Source organism: Typopeltis vanoorti, chromosome 10, assembly GCF_054136105.1.
Source record: "Typopeltis vanoorti isolate ZY-2024b chromosome 10, IOZ_Tvanoo_1.0, whole genome shotgun sequence".
Lineage (NCBI taxonomy): Eukaryota > Metazoa > Arthropoda > Arachnida > Uropygi > Thelyphonidae > Typopeltis > Typopeltis vanoorti.
Genome location: NC_143558.1, coordinates 88,348,698 through 88,365,420, shown reverse-complemented (window position 1 = coordinate 88,365,420; position 16,723 = coordinate 88,348,698). Strand labels below are relative to the sequence as shown.

The following is a 16,723-nucleotide window of genomic DNA, read 5'->3' as shown; positions in this document are numbered from 1 at the left end:
AGGAGTCAGTTTTAATGCTAGAGGGATAGGACTGGTACGAGGTCTGGAGGTACAGGAGGAAAGTGTGTTTCAGATACTGAGTACTCTGGATGTCAGTAAAGCTGTGGGACTGGATGGTATTTCGCCACGAGTTTTGAGAGAATGTGCTAGGGAATTGACAGTACCTTTAACGTGGCTTTTCAATGAAAGTCTGGCTTTGGCAAAGGTGCCCAGGGAATGGAAGGAAGGTAAGATAGTGCCATTGCATAAGGGTGGTAACAGACTGGAAGTGTCTAATTATAGGCCAGTCTGTGTGTCATCAGTAGTTGTTAAGATCTTGGAGAAAGTAGTGAGGGACCGTGTACAGCATTGGGCTGATGAGGGTAATGTTATCTGTGAGAATCAACATGGATTTGTGAAAGGACGCTCTTGTTTTAGCAATATGCTAGCCTTTTATAATAAAGTTACAAGAACATTAGATGAGGGAAAGGCATATACTGCAATTTTCTTAGACTTGGCGAAGGCATTTGACAGGGTGCCACATGATAAGCTGATATTTAAGTTGCAGCACATGGGTCTGGATGTCAGATTGGTCAACTGGATTCAGGATTGGCTGTCTGATAGGTATCAGAGAGTTGTGTTTTTTTTTTATGGTGGAGCAGTTTCCAGGAGGCAGAGGGTTACAAGTGGGGTCCCACAGGGCTCAGTACTAGGACCTATATTGTTTAACCTTTATATCAATGACATAGCCAGTGGATTGCAGCGGGATATTCAGTTGTTTGCAGATGATGCGAAGCTGGGAAGGATTATTAGTAATAGTGCAGATGTGGTAACCCTGCAAGAGGATTTAAATAAGCTAGATAGATGGGCAAAGGAATGGGGGTGTCAGTTTAATGCAGCAAAATGTAAGGTCTTGAGGTTTGGGAAACATCGATGGGATGCTGCATACTCTATGGGAGGAGTTATACTGGAGGAAGTAGGGGAGACAAGAGATCTGGGGTTGATGATTGATAGAAACCTGAAGTTTAGGGGACATATTGCAAAGGTGGTGAAGGTAACACAGAGGATTGCTGCTATTATGAGAAGGACACTGACCTGCAGAGATAAGAGGGTTATCATTCCATTGTATAAGTCTCTGATCAGACCACACTTGGACTATTGTTCTCAGATTTGGTCCCCAGGATTTGAAGGGGATAAATTAACTGTGGAAATGATACAAAGACGGATGACAAAGATGGTTTCAGGACTGTACAAGGATAGTTATGAGGATCGGCTGAGAGAATGTGGACTGCAGAGTTTGGTGGATAGAAGAAGGAGAGGTGATATGATTGAAACTTTTAAACTGTTGAGAGGTGGTTACAGGGTTGACACTGGGGAGTTCTTTCGCTTGGTTGATCAGCAGGAAGGAGTGATGACAAGAGGCCATCCCTGGAAGTTACGAAAGGAATCTGTGAGCAAGAGGGTAAGGAGTGGTTTCTTTGTGTGGAGGGTGGTTGAGCCGTGGAATGCATTGCCTGATGGAGTGGTGGGAGCGAGAACGGTCAGTGAGTTTAAAGAGTGGTATGATAGACTTTGTGTTTCTCAGGGGGGGACCTCCCCTCAGTGAGTCTTGACAGACTTTATGTCTTAGGAAGGACCTCCCTCGATGAGTCTTTTGACTCCTTGGAGGCCTGAATAATAATAATAATAATAATAATTCCAATCATTCACAACTCTGCACGAAAAAAACCTGCCTCTCACTCCCCTACTCACACCCTCTTTATACAGTTTCCAGGGATGACCTCTGGTTCTCCCCTGATCTCCCACTATTCTCTGTAGAACTTCTCCACCATTGATCCTATAACAACCCCTTACCAACTTGTAGGTCTCTATCATATCTCCCCTCTTCCTTCTCTCCACTAGACTCTGCAAATTACATCTTTTCAATCTTTCCTCATACTCGACATTCCAGAGGTCAGAAACTACCTTAGTCAGTCGCCTTTGCACCCTTTCCAACATCTCTTCATCCTTCTGAAAACCAGGTGACCAAATCTGGGCAATAGTCCATGTGTGGCCTAATCAAAGCCTTATACAATGGAACAAGAATCTCCCTACTTCTACACGTCAGTGTCTTCCTCATCATTCCCAGAAGTCTTTGTGTTGTCTTCACAATTTTGGCGATGTGTCCCCTAAATTTTAGATCCTTATCCACTATCACTCCCAGATCTCTTATTTCCTCTACTTCCAACAATATATATTCTCACCAAGCATAAATTCTGCATCCCATCTTTGTTTTCCAAATTTTAAAACCTTACATTTTGCAACATTGAACTCGCATCCCCATTTGCTTGCCCAATCACTCAATTTATTCAAGTCTTCTTGCAAGGCCACAACATCTTCACTACTCTTTATGGTTCGTCCCAACTTTGCATCATCTGCAAACAACTGAATATCTCCACCCAAATCTTCGCCAATATCATTAATATACAAGTTAAATAGTAATGGCCCTAAAACAGATCCCTGAGGCACTCCACTAGTGACTTTCCTTTTCTTGGATATTGCACCCCCATACACAACTTGTTGATACCTATCAGATAGCAGTCTCCAATCCAATGCACTAATCTAATATCCAACCCCATCTGCTCTAGTTTGACTGTCAACTTATCATGAGGTACTCTATCAAAAGCTTTTGCGAAATCCAAGTATATTACTGTGTATCCTTCTCCTCTGTCCAGGGAAGCAGTCACTTTATTGTAATAAGTAAGTAGATTACTAAAACACGACCTCCCTTTAGCAAATCCATGCTGTCCATCAAAGATTATACCATTGTTGTCAACCCAACTATGGATCCTGGTTCTCACAAGCTTCTCCAACAACTTAACCACAACACCTGACACACAGATAGGCCTTTAGTTTGATGCTTGAGTTCGATCACCTCCTTTATGAAGTGGCACAATCTTGCCCTCCTTCCACTCTTTAGGGACTTGACCAAGTGCAAGACTTGTATTAAAAAAATATGTCAAGGCAGGTGTCAACTCTCTGGCACATTCCCTCAGAATACGCGGTGATATATTATCAAGTCCCACAGCCTTATTTACATCTAGTTTACTCAACTCCCCAAACACCTCTTGCTCACTTACAGTCAGTCTCTCCTCCCCATCATCAACTGCTCTTAATCTCTCCATGAAGTCACATTCACAAGATTGAAAGATCTTTATGAACTGCTCATTAAGTATCTCCACCACACATTCTGCAACAGCTGTCTTTATACCATTTCCTCCAATCAGTGTTATCCTTCCATAATCATTCTTTCTTTTGCTGGCTACATATCGAAAGAACTCCCTAGGATTCTTTTTAGCTTCATTAGCTAACTGCTGTTCATATCTCTCTCTTTAGCTACTCTCACTAACCAAGTCACCCTCCTTGCCTGGTCTTTGTAGACCTCATGAAATTGGTTACTTCCACTTCTCTTATGCTGCCTCCACAATGCACTTTTTCTCTGTATTGCATGCTTAATCTCTTTATTCATCCATCTCACACCTACCTTATTTAACCTTCTCACCCATGGTATACATTTAAACATTGCATCTACTAAATATTTTTTGAAAATCCCCCAAGCTGCATTAATCTCTTTTCCAGCTAACTCCTCATTCCATGCTACACCTGCAAGCTGTCTCCTGAGCTCTTCATAATCACCCCCCCCCTTGTAGTTCCACATATACCCTTTTTTCACAGGGGTCCTTGCACTGCTGGCAACCACCCAAGTAATCACCTCATGGTCACTTTCACCAATTGGTGGATGATTTGATACCTCATTGATAATTACATCCTCCGATGAGATGACCAAATCCAAGACCCTTAATCCCCTTGTGCCCTCTGTTACATACTGTATGAGGTAGTTATCCCTCAAAAACTCAAGAAACTCATTTTCTTTACTTCCAGTTGCTATCTCTTCATTCCAGTCTATATTGCCATAATTAAAATCACCCATAATGATCACCCTTTTCTTATTTGCTTGGCTTATTTGACTATACATTTCACTATCACCACCATCCACATTACCAGGTCTATAACAACATCCCACCAAGTATTTGATTCTATTCACCTCTATCTCACACCATACTGCCTCAAAACCACTGGCCCCATTTCCCTCTTGCATCTCTACCTTGTATGGACATAACTCTTTCTCTATCATCAATAGCACTCCCCCTCCCTTTTTACCCCTTCTATCCTCACGAAACACATCATACCTTTCCATCTCTATTCCTGTCAGGATGTCATCCTCATCTAACCATGTCTCACTTATTCCGACAATCTCTGGGTGCACAGACGCAATTAGTGCAACCATTTCATCCGCCTTGTTTCTTATACTTCTAGCATTGGCATACAAACACAACAACTCATTTTTGGATCTACAGCTAGTTCCACTGATACCACTCACTCGATGTGATCTCTCCATGCTGGACTGGGGCCATTTCCCTTTCATTCTCCATTTGGAGAATGAAAATGTACAACTATTAAAGAATAACACCATAACAGTTTGTGACCAGTGAACTGTAAGAATTATGTTCACTATGTTTTAAGCTTGTGTGTCTGGATACATTATATATATGCTCCTGAAAATGCCCTCCCTCTCAATCAGAGGCTGAAATGCTTAGATCAATTGCTTATTATTATTAATAAATTTTTCTTCTCCAGACAGTAGTTGAATGTGCAAGTCATTTACAGTGAATGTCACACAGCTTCTGTGTGACATTCACTATAACACAGTGACACTGTAACAAAGTGAATAACATTTATTTACCAGAATAGACTATATAACTCAACCACACAGCACTGCAGTTAGTAGCAGCAGCCAGTTCTTGAAATAACCCACTCTCCGTGATGGACATGGGTGCATGTGTACACACGCATCTGAAATCTGATACATGCTGATATAATTTTTTTTTTTTTTTTGCTAAAATTATTCAAGGAATTCATGTTAGAGGTTTAATGAAGTGAAACAGCACTAAGAAAGAATTAAAAATGTTATTTAATTCTTCCAACAAATCATCTCAGTCACTGAGACATTGTCAGGGATTACAATACCAGACTTGTAACACACACACACATGCACATGTATTTGTATGTGTTCTTCCAAGCAGATGGCCAGCCTGGTTAGCCGAGTGTTAGTGTATCGATCGCTAACCAACAGGTTGTCGCAGGTTTGGATCTCACTGCAGGCATGAATGTGTGTGATTGTCTTATTTTGTGTACTGTTATAACTTTTGATATGGTGCAGTATGACCTCTGCTGTCATGTAATTAAAACCATAAATCATTATCATCATCATCCAAGCAGATGTTGGCTGATCTTACTGGCTGTCCATAGTAAGTCAACTTGTAGGAACTTGGATGTCTCAGTGACTGAGATGAAATATTGAAAGAATTATTTAACATCTTTAATCCTTTCATAGTGTTGTTTCACTCCATTGAGCCTTTAACATGAGTTTCTCCCAGCACTTAAGCCTTAACACATGGATTTTTCAAGGAATTGTTATTATAATAAGGGCATCTCCATGGAGACATTGTGGGAGGCTCGCTCTAAACTTTACTCACACAATAGCTCTCAAACTCATTCACTGACAGAGCACTCATGACCATCTCTAGCAACCCATCATTTCACTCATTCACTGCTCTCCAAGTGGGGGAGGAGGAAAGAGTGCTGATTCCTATAGGGGGAATTATGTGTGTATGCATGTGTACATGTGGTCTCACTATACGACGATTGCCTGCTCTCCAATATTCACTGTCTAAGCAACATCACATGACCTAGTCAGCGGTTCTATCCAACATCGCCAGAAGCAACGTCATTATGGTATGCAGTGAAGTGGAAAATTAGGAACCATTATGCACCACTAGGTGAAAGAAGAAAAACTGTTATGTGGATAATTTTGTTTTAATTTTTATTTTAGCTAGCTATTTGGCTGGTTATTTGTTTTTCATGCTTTCAATTAGTGGTGTTTCTTTAAGTGACTTACTTACAAGATTCTCTTTATTGTGCTTTTGTTTGTGATGATTGTTTTCTTACTTAATGTATTATATTAGGAATTGCAGTTAATATTTTTATAAATGTGGCATGAAGGAGGGCACGTACGTACGTGTGTGTGTTGGCTTTGTGGGGTAAGTATGTATAATGAGGGAACAGGCAGGGTGAGTGGTTTTTTTTAAGGTGATAGGTGTGTCTTGGAGATGGCAGGCAGGGTGGTTTTATTTTAAGCAGCGGGTGTTTTTTTGAGGGGCACAGTGGATGAGTGCATTTTTGAGGTTGGTGTTTTTGAGCTGGAGAAGATTGGAGGGTGTGATGTGGAAACCAGGGGGGGAGGCGTGTCAGTTGTTTCTGTGATGTCATTTCCAGTGATGTGCCCACAAGGTGGATGGGTGTTTTTGAGGTGGAGCACAGCAGGAAGGCTAGTGGATGGGTGTGTTTTTTTTGAGATTGGACAGGGCAGATGGATGAGTGCATATTAGTCTCCAAGGGCTGCAGGCCAGAGGTGTTTGGTACTTGTTGGTCAGGTTAGTTAGCTCTCTCAGAGCCACCATCTCCTCAGAGTGCTAACCTAACCATTTAAAGTCAGTGAAACAAATACATCACAACACAAACAAAAACACCCAAAAACATGAAAAAACCAACACCAGAAATATAGTCAACAAGTACCAAACACCAATACCTTTTCAGATTTGGTGTTTTGGTTACATTTGAAGTGAATTGTGTAGTAGTTTTTTTTTTATTAGTTTTATGGTTGTGAAACCAGTGTCAATTTCAGTGGATCAACAGCTAAATAAGCAGAAATGTTTCTGCTCAGCTTTACACCCATCATGTTCCATTACATTAATGAGGTATTCAATGCAACTTAGAGGAAGAAATAACAGCTAATATTTCACATCAGTGGAAATCACACATTGCACATTTATATATAAAATGGTTGTTAAGTTTCAGTACTGGAATTGAAGAAATACTACCAGTGATGACATCTTCATCAACAGATGTATTTATTACCAGAGTATACAGCATGCAATGTAACTTATTAATTTTCACTAGGATAATGTTTTGTTTTACAACTTTATTTTCATGTTTTTATTACTAGAATTTGTATGATGTAAACAATGCCAAGCATAGGCAAAAATAAACTTAGAGAACTTTTAAGTTCTTTGCTGCAAGAAACAATAAACAAATATCGTAAAATGAATTATTCAATGTTAGTGAATAAGCAATTGCTTGACGAAGGAAACGAAAGATGGGAATAATATAGAGAATTTATTATATATTGATCAAAACTAAGTTTAAGATCACAAATAATGAAAGTGGAACTGTATGAACAAATCAAAGTGTCCGTCAGGGATTGGTTGTCACTTCACTGAGATGTTTGCAGTTTGAGAAGGAAAAAATTACTTATTTACATAGACAAAGTTACACTCGGGAAGGTCATATCACAAAGAAACAATAGTAGAATGCTAATAGCTGTATTCTTATGAAAGAAAGGAGAAAAAAGGAAACGCCTGTACCCATAATAAATAGAAATGAAGAAACTATTAATAGTTAGAATGTTTACTTTTATTGTATACACATTTTAATGATGTTGTGTTGTTTTTATTATTACTTTATATACAGAATGTTGGTGCTGGTAAAATGGCCTCAAACATCCAGGGATTATTATGTTCATACACAAATGTAAGGAGGATTCGAAACAAGAGAGCTGAGTTTTTGCATTGATTGAGTCAGTATGCCCAAAAATAATTGGAATAAGTGAAAGTTGGTTGTCCGAGGAGGATATTGTGTCAGGAATAGAAATACAAGGATATATAATTTTCTGGAAGAATAGAAATGTGAAGCAAGATGGGGAGTGCTGTTAATGATTGCAGAGGAATTGTGTCCGTAAAGTGCGGAAGTTGCACAGATTCTGAATCTGTGTGGTGTAAAGGTGAAATAAACAGGTTAGTATATCTGATAGGATGCTGTTATAGGCCAGGGAATGCAGAGAATACCAAGTGTGAAATTTTTTGCCAAATTAGAAGATTTCCTTTAATTACAGGAATATAGAATGGAAGGATGGAGATAGTGTATGGGAACAAGGAGAGTGAGTTTGTGGAATTTCTGAGAGATACGTATCTTAAATAGCATGTGACTGAAGCAGCCTAAGGCTTTAATGTTTTGGATTTGGTGATAACTTCACAAGATGTAGTTGTTAAAGAGGTGTTGACACTGTCGCCAGTTGGTGAGAGTGATCATGAGGTACTTGTTTAGGAATTGATGAAACAAGAAAAGGTTACTGCCAAAAATGGATACATGTGGAAGTATAAAGCAGGTGATTATAGGAAGTTTTGTAGTCAGCTAGCATCAATATGTTGGGTAGATGAGCTGAGTGGAAAAGATGTTGACAATGCATGGAAACTCACAAGGCAGTATCTAACAAAAGCAATGTATAACTGCATACCAAGAGTTAAACAAATAAACAGAGTAGGGGTGAAATGGATGGACAGTGAAATCAAGCAAGCTGTGCTGGAAAAGAAAATGTTATGGAGGAAGTACAAAACAGTTGGTGGTGATCCGATCCATGAAGAGTATTAAGTGCAGGCTAGAAAGATGATGAGCATGATAAAGAAAGAAAAGGTGTACTATGAGAGGTGATTGGCTGGGTCAGCCCAAGGTTAACTCAAGAGGATCTTTCCGCTATATGGCAAGCAAGAGAAAGAATAATTGTGGGAGGTTAACGCTGGTGGATAGTCATGGCAGCAGAATAACAGCTGCAAAGGATATAGTGGAATTATCGAATAAGCACTTTATCAGTGTATACCATACTGGTGTAAATGACGCAATGCAATATATAGAAGAGAGGCAAGGATTAGGAGAATTGGAAGCGAAAGAATCAGAGGTATATCAGATGATGGTTGGGTTAGATATTAATAAGACTGTGGGAATGGATGACACATCAGCACATATTCTTAAGGAATGTGCACCACAGTTGGCTATGCCCTTGACCTGGTTATTTAAGGAAGGTCTTATAGTGGGTAGGGTTCCTAAGGAGTATAAAGAAGGCAAAATAGTACCATTCCACAAGCATGGTTCTAGGACAAAAGGCTCCAACTTATAGACCAGTCTGTATAACTGCAGTTGTGGTCAAGCTGTTGGAGAGATTGGTAACAAATAAAATATAGGATTGGGTTAATGGACATAGCATTCTTTATGATAGTCAGCATGGATTTGTAAAGGGTAAGTCCTGTCTTAGCGTGCATTTTATGATAAGGTAACAAGTGTGTCAGATAAGGGAAAATCATATACAGTGATATTCTTGGACTTTGCAAAAAAGGTTTGATAGATAAGTTGGTGTACAAGTTGCAGAGGATGGTAATAGATAGTATATTGGTTAAATGGATCAGAGATTGGTTGTCTGAATGATACCAGCAGGTTGTGTATGATGGAGCAGTGTCTCCAAAAAGGGGGGTAACCATTAGCCTGCAGCAGGGTTCTGTTCTTGAGCCCCTGCTGTTTAACTTGTTTGTAAACAATATATCATGTGGACTGACTGGGAATCTTTAGCTGTTTGCTGATAATACAAAGTTGGGAAGAATTATAAGTAGCACTGCCAATGTTAATTCCCTTCAGGAAGATTTCAGTGGACTTTTTACTTGGATACTGGAGTAGGGTTGTAGTTTTAATATCAATAAGTGCAAGGTGTTGCATTTTGGACTGCAGAAATATAAAGCTGTGTACTATATCGATGGTGCCGTACTGCAGGAAGTGGATGAGATTAGATATTTGGGAGTGATGGTTGAGAGCAAACTGAAGTTTACAGGGCATATTACTAGTGTTGCAAAGGCTGCACATCATAGTGCTGCTATGATAAAGTACTCTAACATGTAGGGACAAAGAAGTGGTTGTGCCATTGTGTAAAGCACTGATCAGACCTCACTTGGATTATTGTACTCAGATTTCATCACCTGGTTTTCAGTGTGATGTGGAAACATTGGAGAGGATCCAGAGACAAGTGGCTAAGGCAATATCAGGACTTTGGACTACTGGCTATGGAGAGAGGTTGAAGAAATGTGGATAGGAGGAAAAGAAGTGATATGATGAAGACATTTAAGTTAGTGAGAGGATTTTATCAGATTAATCCAAGGGGGATTATAAAAAGAATAGAAGGTGAGAGGGGGAAGAACCAGAGGTCATTCCTGGAAGTTATGTAAAAGTGTGGTGAAGAGGGATGTGAGGAATAGGTTTTTTTACATGGAGAATTTTCAGTGAATTGAATGCATTACCAGAATATGTTGTTAATAATACAAGGAGTGTTAAGGATTTTAAGATTCTATATGATAAATATGTTATCAGTTGAATGAACCTCCCACGATAGTCTGTCGGCTCCATGGAGGTGTAATAATAATAATGGTTATAGGATTGACATGGGGGGGGGGGAATTTCAGTGAGTTGGTGATCTAATAGTGAAACAGCAAGCAAAACTCATGGATGGAATGTTGGCAGACTGCATGAATGTTAATGCATGAATGCAAGATGTATCCAAGGGATAGATGGAATTGTATAAAATGGATGGACTGCATTTAATGTGAATGAAACAACGACTGTTGCTGAAAAAGTAGTAAGAGATGATATGAATGAGCAGGAAAATGGAATAGGTGAGAATGAAGTGTTTGTGAATGCAAAGGAGAATGGCGTGTGAGATGAGAATGCATGAAGAGGAATGCAAGATGGACTGGGAAAGAGCATAAGGAGAGTGGATGCTGAATTAGTAGTGAATGAGTTAATTCCTCCCATTTCAATCTATAAATACCTTTCAGCAGTTTAATCGCAATGAACGAGTTAATGGTCAAGGGACTTTGCTTAACAAAACATAGTACTTTTTCAATACAGTACGTTTTCGGAAAAAAACTGCCAACAGCATTCTTTTAATGACCACTCGAGAGCTTAAAAAGAAGTCCCTTTTTAAAATGTGCATATCCCCCATTTTTCCTTCTGCTGTCCACCCCCCCCCCCCGGCCTGTTCGCGCACACACATTCATCCTTAAGCTCTATAAAGAGCGCGGATACACATGCATAAAATATAAAACACGGTACGATATGTTTATTATACAATGTAGAAGAAGGATGATTACTCTCGGAATGATTTCTGGATTAACGCCCCAGTTTATCAATTCCCCCCCCCACACACACACACGCTGATTTTACAAACTTCTCAGGATGTTCTTTACAAAGCTGAAGTCAAATATTTAAGTTCCTTACCTTCTCTAATGTTCCTCTGTGGACATTGTTCCCTTGCCAAAATCTCCGCACGTACCCTTTGATGTAACCAACCTCACTATTCCGGTATTCAAATCCTTGGTTCCATACTAGCGAACCGTATCCGAATATCCACATCTTTAATAGCTTGTTCTTTACAAACCGAGAGTAAAGTATTAATTTCGAACAGGTAACACAAGATGAACGCTTTCAATTCTTGACATTCTTCTCAGACGCAGTGAACGTGGCTTCTAGAGGCTAACTCACTTGACGAAAGAAACCTACAGCTGATGCAACCGATCTAAGCGTTTGCATGATCACTGTAGGAGGAAGTGAGGCAGGCCGGTAGTTTCGGTACCAATAGGTGTCAAATGTCACGTTTGTTTGGAGCGTAGAGCGCGTGAACCAATATCCCATGTGAAATAGGTTATCACAATAGTATTTGTGTTCCAAATTTGAAGCGGTCATCTGCAGCTATGGTAAACGTGATAATATTAAAACTGGTGCACAGATTCATGTGCTGATGCGTTCTTTAGACTATTCAGAAATCGAGGTTAACACAGTCTCTCTGGTTACTGTTTAATTCATATATTTTCGCCACGATCTTTTATACATTGTAACTAATTTTATAACAATCCTGTTTATTTCCTAGACTGAATTTGTGCGGAATGAAGGGAAAATATCTGTATTAGCATATATAAAAATTGGTAAATTCGCATAGTTTCCTTATACTATATATGTGTTATTAAAAAAAATAAAAATCTCATTTTGGATAAAATGTGTAAAAAATAACCGCATCCACAAAGTCTGCACGTAATACTTATTTATGATATGTATAATGCAAACATAATATATATTTAAAGCTATGTATTTGAACATTGCAACATTAGCAAATTACTGTGTTGCTGAGATCCTTAATTCACCCTTATGATCATTTTTTTGTGTATTTGTGTATATACAGTGGTGTAGCTAGAGCTTTTGCCACCCCTCTCGATACACACCAAAAATTTATTTATGATATGTATAATGCAAACATAATATATATTTAAAGCTATGTATTTGAACATTGCGACATCAGCAAGTTACTCTGTGTTGCTCAGAACCTTAATTCACCCTTACGATCATTTTACTAGTAACTAGTAACATTTCTGGCTTAACGGGTGAAGCAAAAGCTTTTCGTATTCCCGGCTATCTTAATAGAGACTGTGAGTAGAAAGAGTTTATGAGCTATATTGCTCGCCCTGAGTGGGCTAGGAGATTGCATTTAGGTCTCCTAGCCCTGAGTGGGCTAGGAGACCTAAAGCCATCCTCAACCCCCTCAGCGGGGGGTTGAGGATGGCTTTAGGTCTTTTGTGCTTAGAATAGTCCATTGCATCATAGTCAGCGGCCAGTGGGATCAGTCTGTTAGGATGCACCGTTGCTTTTGAAAAGAATTTGGTTGCTATAGTTTGCATGAAGGTGTAGATATAGGGGACCTCCGTGTCGCGGTGCAGTTGGACAGTTCGGATGAACCATGGAGCGCCCAGGATCATTCTAAGACTTGTTCTGAATGCGTTGTAATTTAATGATATTTGAGTTTGAAGTATGGCTCCAGGCCGGTGAGGCATAGGTGAGTATTGGACGAACCATCAGTTTGTATATGAGAAGTTTGATTCTGGTGCTCAGTTTACTGTTTCTGTTTATTAGCGGATAGAGCTGGGCTATGGTTTTTGATGTGTTTGCACAGAGAGTCTTGATATGGGAGTTGAAAGTCAGTTTACTGTCCATTACTACACCGAGATACTTGATCTCTATTTTCCACTGAATTTTTGTGTTAAGGAGGAGAATATCTTCTTTGGGAAGCACTGATCTTCTAGAGAATAAGACGGCTACGCTCTTCTGAGGATTCACCTGGAGTCGCCATTTGGCAAAATATTGTTCTATTTGCAGTAGGTTTTCTTGCAGTTTCTTGATGGCTAAGTGAGGCTTTAATGATCTGGCCAATATTGCCGTGCCATCAGCGTAAAGAGCTTTAATTGAAGATAATGGGTTGTGTGGTATATCATGCAGGTATAAGGGGAATAGGATTGGTGCTAGAAAGGACCCTTGTGGAACTCCAGCCAAGATGTGTTTCTGTGAGGACACTACTCCACTTAATCTCACTTGCATGCGTCTATCGCAGAGGTACGTCTTGATGAGTTGAATGATTCCGATTGGAACACCGGATGATATAAGCTTGTATAGTAAGCCATAATGCCAAGCCTTGCCAAATGCACTGGCTAAGTCTAGGAAAACAGCCCCAGTGCATTGACGCCAGTTAAAACCTGTAATGATATGTTCCACCAATCTGTGTATTTGTTTGTGGTACTATGCAACTGTCTGAAGCCAAACTGCTCCTCAGGCAGGATGTTTAACCGGAGTACAGAATCTTGAAGCCTAGTAAGAATTACCTTCTCAGCAATTTTTCCGAGATTAGAGATGAGACTGATTGGTCTGTAATTCTGTGGCAAAGTGGGATCCTTTCCAGGTTTATGAATTGGAACAATGTACGCCAATTTCCAGTAGGAAGGGAAATACTTGTAGTGAAGTATGGAGTTGATTATGTTTGCCAAATGAACAATAACTTTGCGAGGTAAAAGTTTTATAACTTTGTTGGAGATACCGTCGGGTCCAGGAGCCTTTTTATTTTTGAATTTCTGAATAATAGCATATATTTCAGCAGGTGAGGTGGGTGTAATTTGAGTAGAATGTGTGGGAGCAGACTTGAGCGAATATCTGACATTACGGTGTTTCTTGTAGATATAACTAATGTCAAGGTGATCGTATGCGGATTTGCATTGATTTTCAAGGTGATTAGCTATTGCCTCAGCTTTATCAGCATCAGTGTGGATGAGACCTGAATCTGTTTGCAAAGGGGGAAGAGGTTTATTTTTGTTCTTGATCTTTCGGATAAGATTCCATACAGAGTGCCTGTCAGTGGAGATGGAGGTCAGTTTTTCTTCCCAGAGTTGAGTTCTATGAGCTGCGAGTGCATCTCTCACTGCAGAGTTTAACCTATTTAAGACCCGTTTATCTTGTGGTGCCCTAGTGTTATGGTATCTTTTTCTAGCCATATTTTTTTCCCTAATCAGATTCATAGTATCTTCAGGCAGGTGGTTGGATTTGTGGGTGGTTGCAGGGGTAGTAACTGCTGCACAGGCTGCTGTAATCTGTTCTGTTAGATTTTTGACAGCTATATCAATTTCCTCTTTTGACTTAATGATGGGAACAGGACCAATATATTTTGGAAGCACCTTGGAGAGCCTTTCCCAAGGAATAAATGAGTGAGAGGGTGGGGATAATTTTTCAAGATTTCCTAATTTTAACCGTATTGGATTATGATCTGATGATAAATCATTGATTGTCATTAAATTGTATTGGAGTCTGATGTGCTGCAGTATAGCTATGTCCAATACATCAGCCCTGCCATAGGTGTTGTGATGGGTGGGATCAGCAGGGCCTATTACGTGAAGGTTGTTGAAATCAGCATAGTTCTGTAGTATCTGTCCATTTTTGTTAGTGGAGTGGCTATTCCAGGTATAATGCTTGGCATTTAAATCACCTGCCACAATGGTAGGCTCTCCAGTATCAAATATAGCGTTCAAATCAGAAGGTAGTAATGATTTTTGAGGTGGATGGTATGCTGCAAAAATTTTTAATTTGCCTACTGAGCTCGTGAGAATCTCGATGCCAGTGACCTCGAGATTGGAGGTAGAAGGAATGTTTATGGAGTGATGAGAGATAAAATTCTTGATGAAAATTGCCATGCCTCCACCTCTGTGGGTTGATCTGTCAGTTCTATACGACTGATATCCATAAATTTTGGAATTGTCCGCTGGTCTTAGATGCGTTTCATTTATTAATAGAACATCTGGCCGATGTCTGTGGGCAAAATTTGGGAGTTCTAGGATCTTATTCCTTAAGCCGTTTGCATTCCAGGCTATTATCTCTAGGGCTTCTGGTTTTAATTTTTTACCGTTCATTAGTGAGCGCTGAAATGATGACTTGAGTGTCTTTTAGAAATCTGTTAGTAGAACTTTGTGAAGGATTAGATCTGCTGAAATCTAATAGCATATTTGCCAGGGACGCGGTAATGATAGCTGTCAAATTTGGACGTGATGTTGACTGTTCTAGAGATGTCTGTTTAGGGGGGGTTACATCCGCATATGTCCTGGACTGCCAATTTAGAGTCGTTTTTGGAGGGACCTCAGTTTTCAGCAGATGGGCTTCTGAGTCTTTATTCTGAACTTTAGGAGGCTGTGAAGTAGCCGCAGATGTAGGTGAACTGATGGAAGGAGAGAATGTTCCCTCTTCAGATTTCCTGTTACGTGGATTGTACAAGCATCCTCTGTAGTTGGATGTGTGAGGACCGCCACAATTGGCACATTTGGCAGGGGTAGATTTTGGTTTAGAACAGGTGTTCGTTGGGTGACCAACCCCACACTTCAAACATTTAAATTCGGCCCTACACATTTTCTGGGCATGCCCAAACTTTTGACATCTATGGCATTGCCCAGTAGAAGCTCTCTTCCTTAACGGTTCTACCGAGATTTTCAATCCATAGATGGTTGTCAAGTCATATATGTGTTTATAGGTTTGACTGATCTCGATCAGCACTAATGGCATTGGAGTCTTGTCCCTCCTGATCATCCTGCTGACCTTGATTGGTGGTAAATTACTCGAGTGCAGGTCTGTGATGATTTCGTCGGTGGAGACATCCTCAGGTACGCCTCTGATCACAACCTTGAGATTTTTTTCCGAACCGAGTGAAAAAGTATGGTACTGAATTCCTCTGGAATTTAGTTCTATTGTTAACCTACGATAGTCTGTGATAGTTTTAGGGTGAATTTTTACACCATCTGTGATATTCTTTGCATTGTTATATGAGATCTTTTGGTTGTTCATTATGTTCTTTAGAGTCATCCATTTGTTCTTCTCACGCAGGATAATCGGGAGGATCTTTTCCCTTGCGGAGATAGGTGAGTCTGGGGCAGAGCCATCTTCTTCCATGACATCTATAATTGGTGATTCGGAGGTCGCAGTTTTGCGCTTTTTGCTTGCGCGAACCTCCTGAAAATCAGTGTGGTCAGTACGGGAATGATCTTCAGCCGTTGTTGTTTTTTCAGTAGCGTTGTCTTGGAGTAGTTCAAGAAGTTTAATGTCGTCTGTATCAACTTCTTGGATTTCATGAACTACTACCTTACCTGGCCATTTTGTGTGTAGCAGATTTCCAATATGCTTAAAAATAGCCAGGAGCTGATTGAAGGTGAGTTCCTCGTACGGCAGGTCTGTGGTTGGACCCACGTTTTGTTCTGGAGAACAGGACATGCTTTCCATTTGTAGCGTATTGTGATAATAGATAGTTTCTAAAATAATAACTGATGCAATGAAACAATGGCGATGCTGATGGCAGTAAGCCTAGCGTATCGCAGTTGTTTCGAAAAAGGTTAACTTACCTACTGAATTAGTTTTTATGAGC

General features: G+C 39.9%; 1 protein-coding gene across 1 annotated transcript in view; it reads right to left on the bottom strand.

Moving 5' to 3' along the window:
* Positions 1-11,555, bottom strand: part of LOC150102572 (putative glutathione-specific gamma-glutamylcyclotransferase 2) — an 80,803-nt gene extending 69,248 nt beyond the window's left edge. Inside the window, exon 1 of the mRNA XM_090399061.1 lies at positions 11,230-11,555. Coding sequence (XP_090255187.1) covers positions 11,230-11,364 — 135 coding nt within the window. The 5' untranslated portion in view covers positions 11,365-11,555. The remainder of the gene's footprint in view (positions 1-11,229) is intronic.
* Between the last annotated feature and the right edge of the window lie 5,168 nt (positions 11,556-16,723).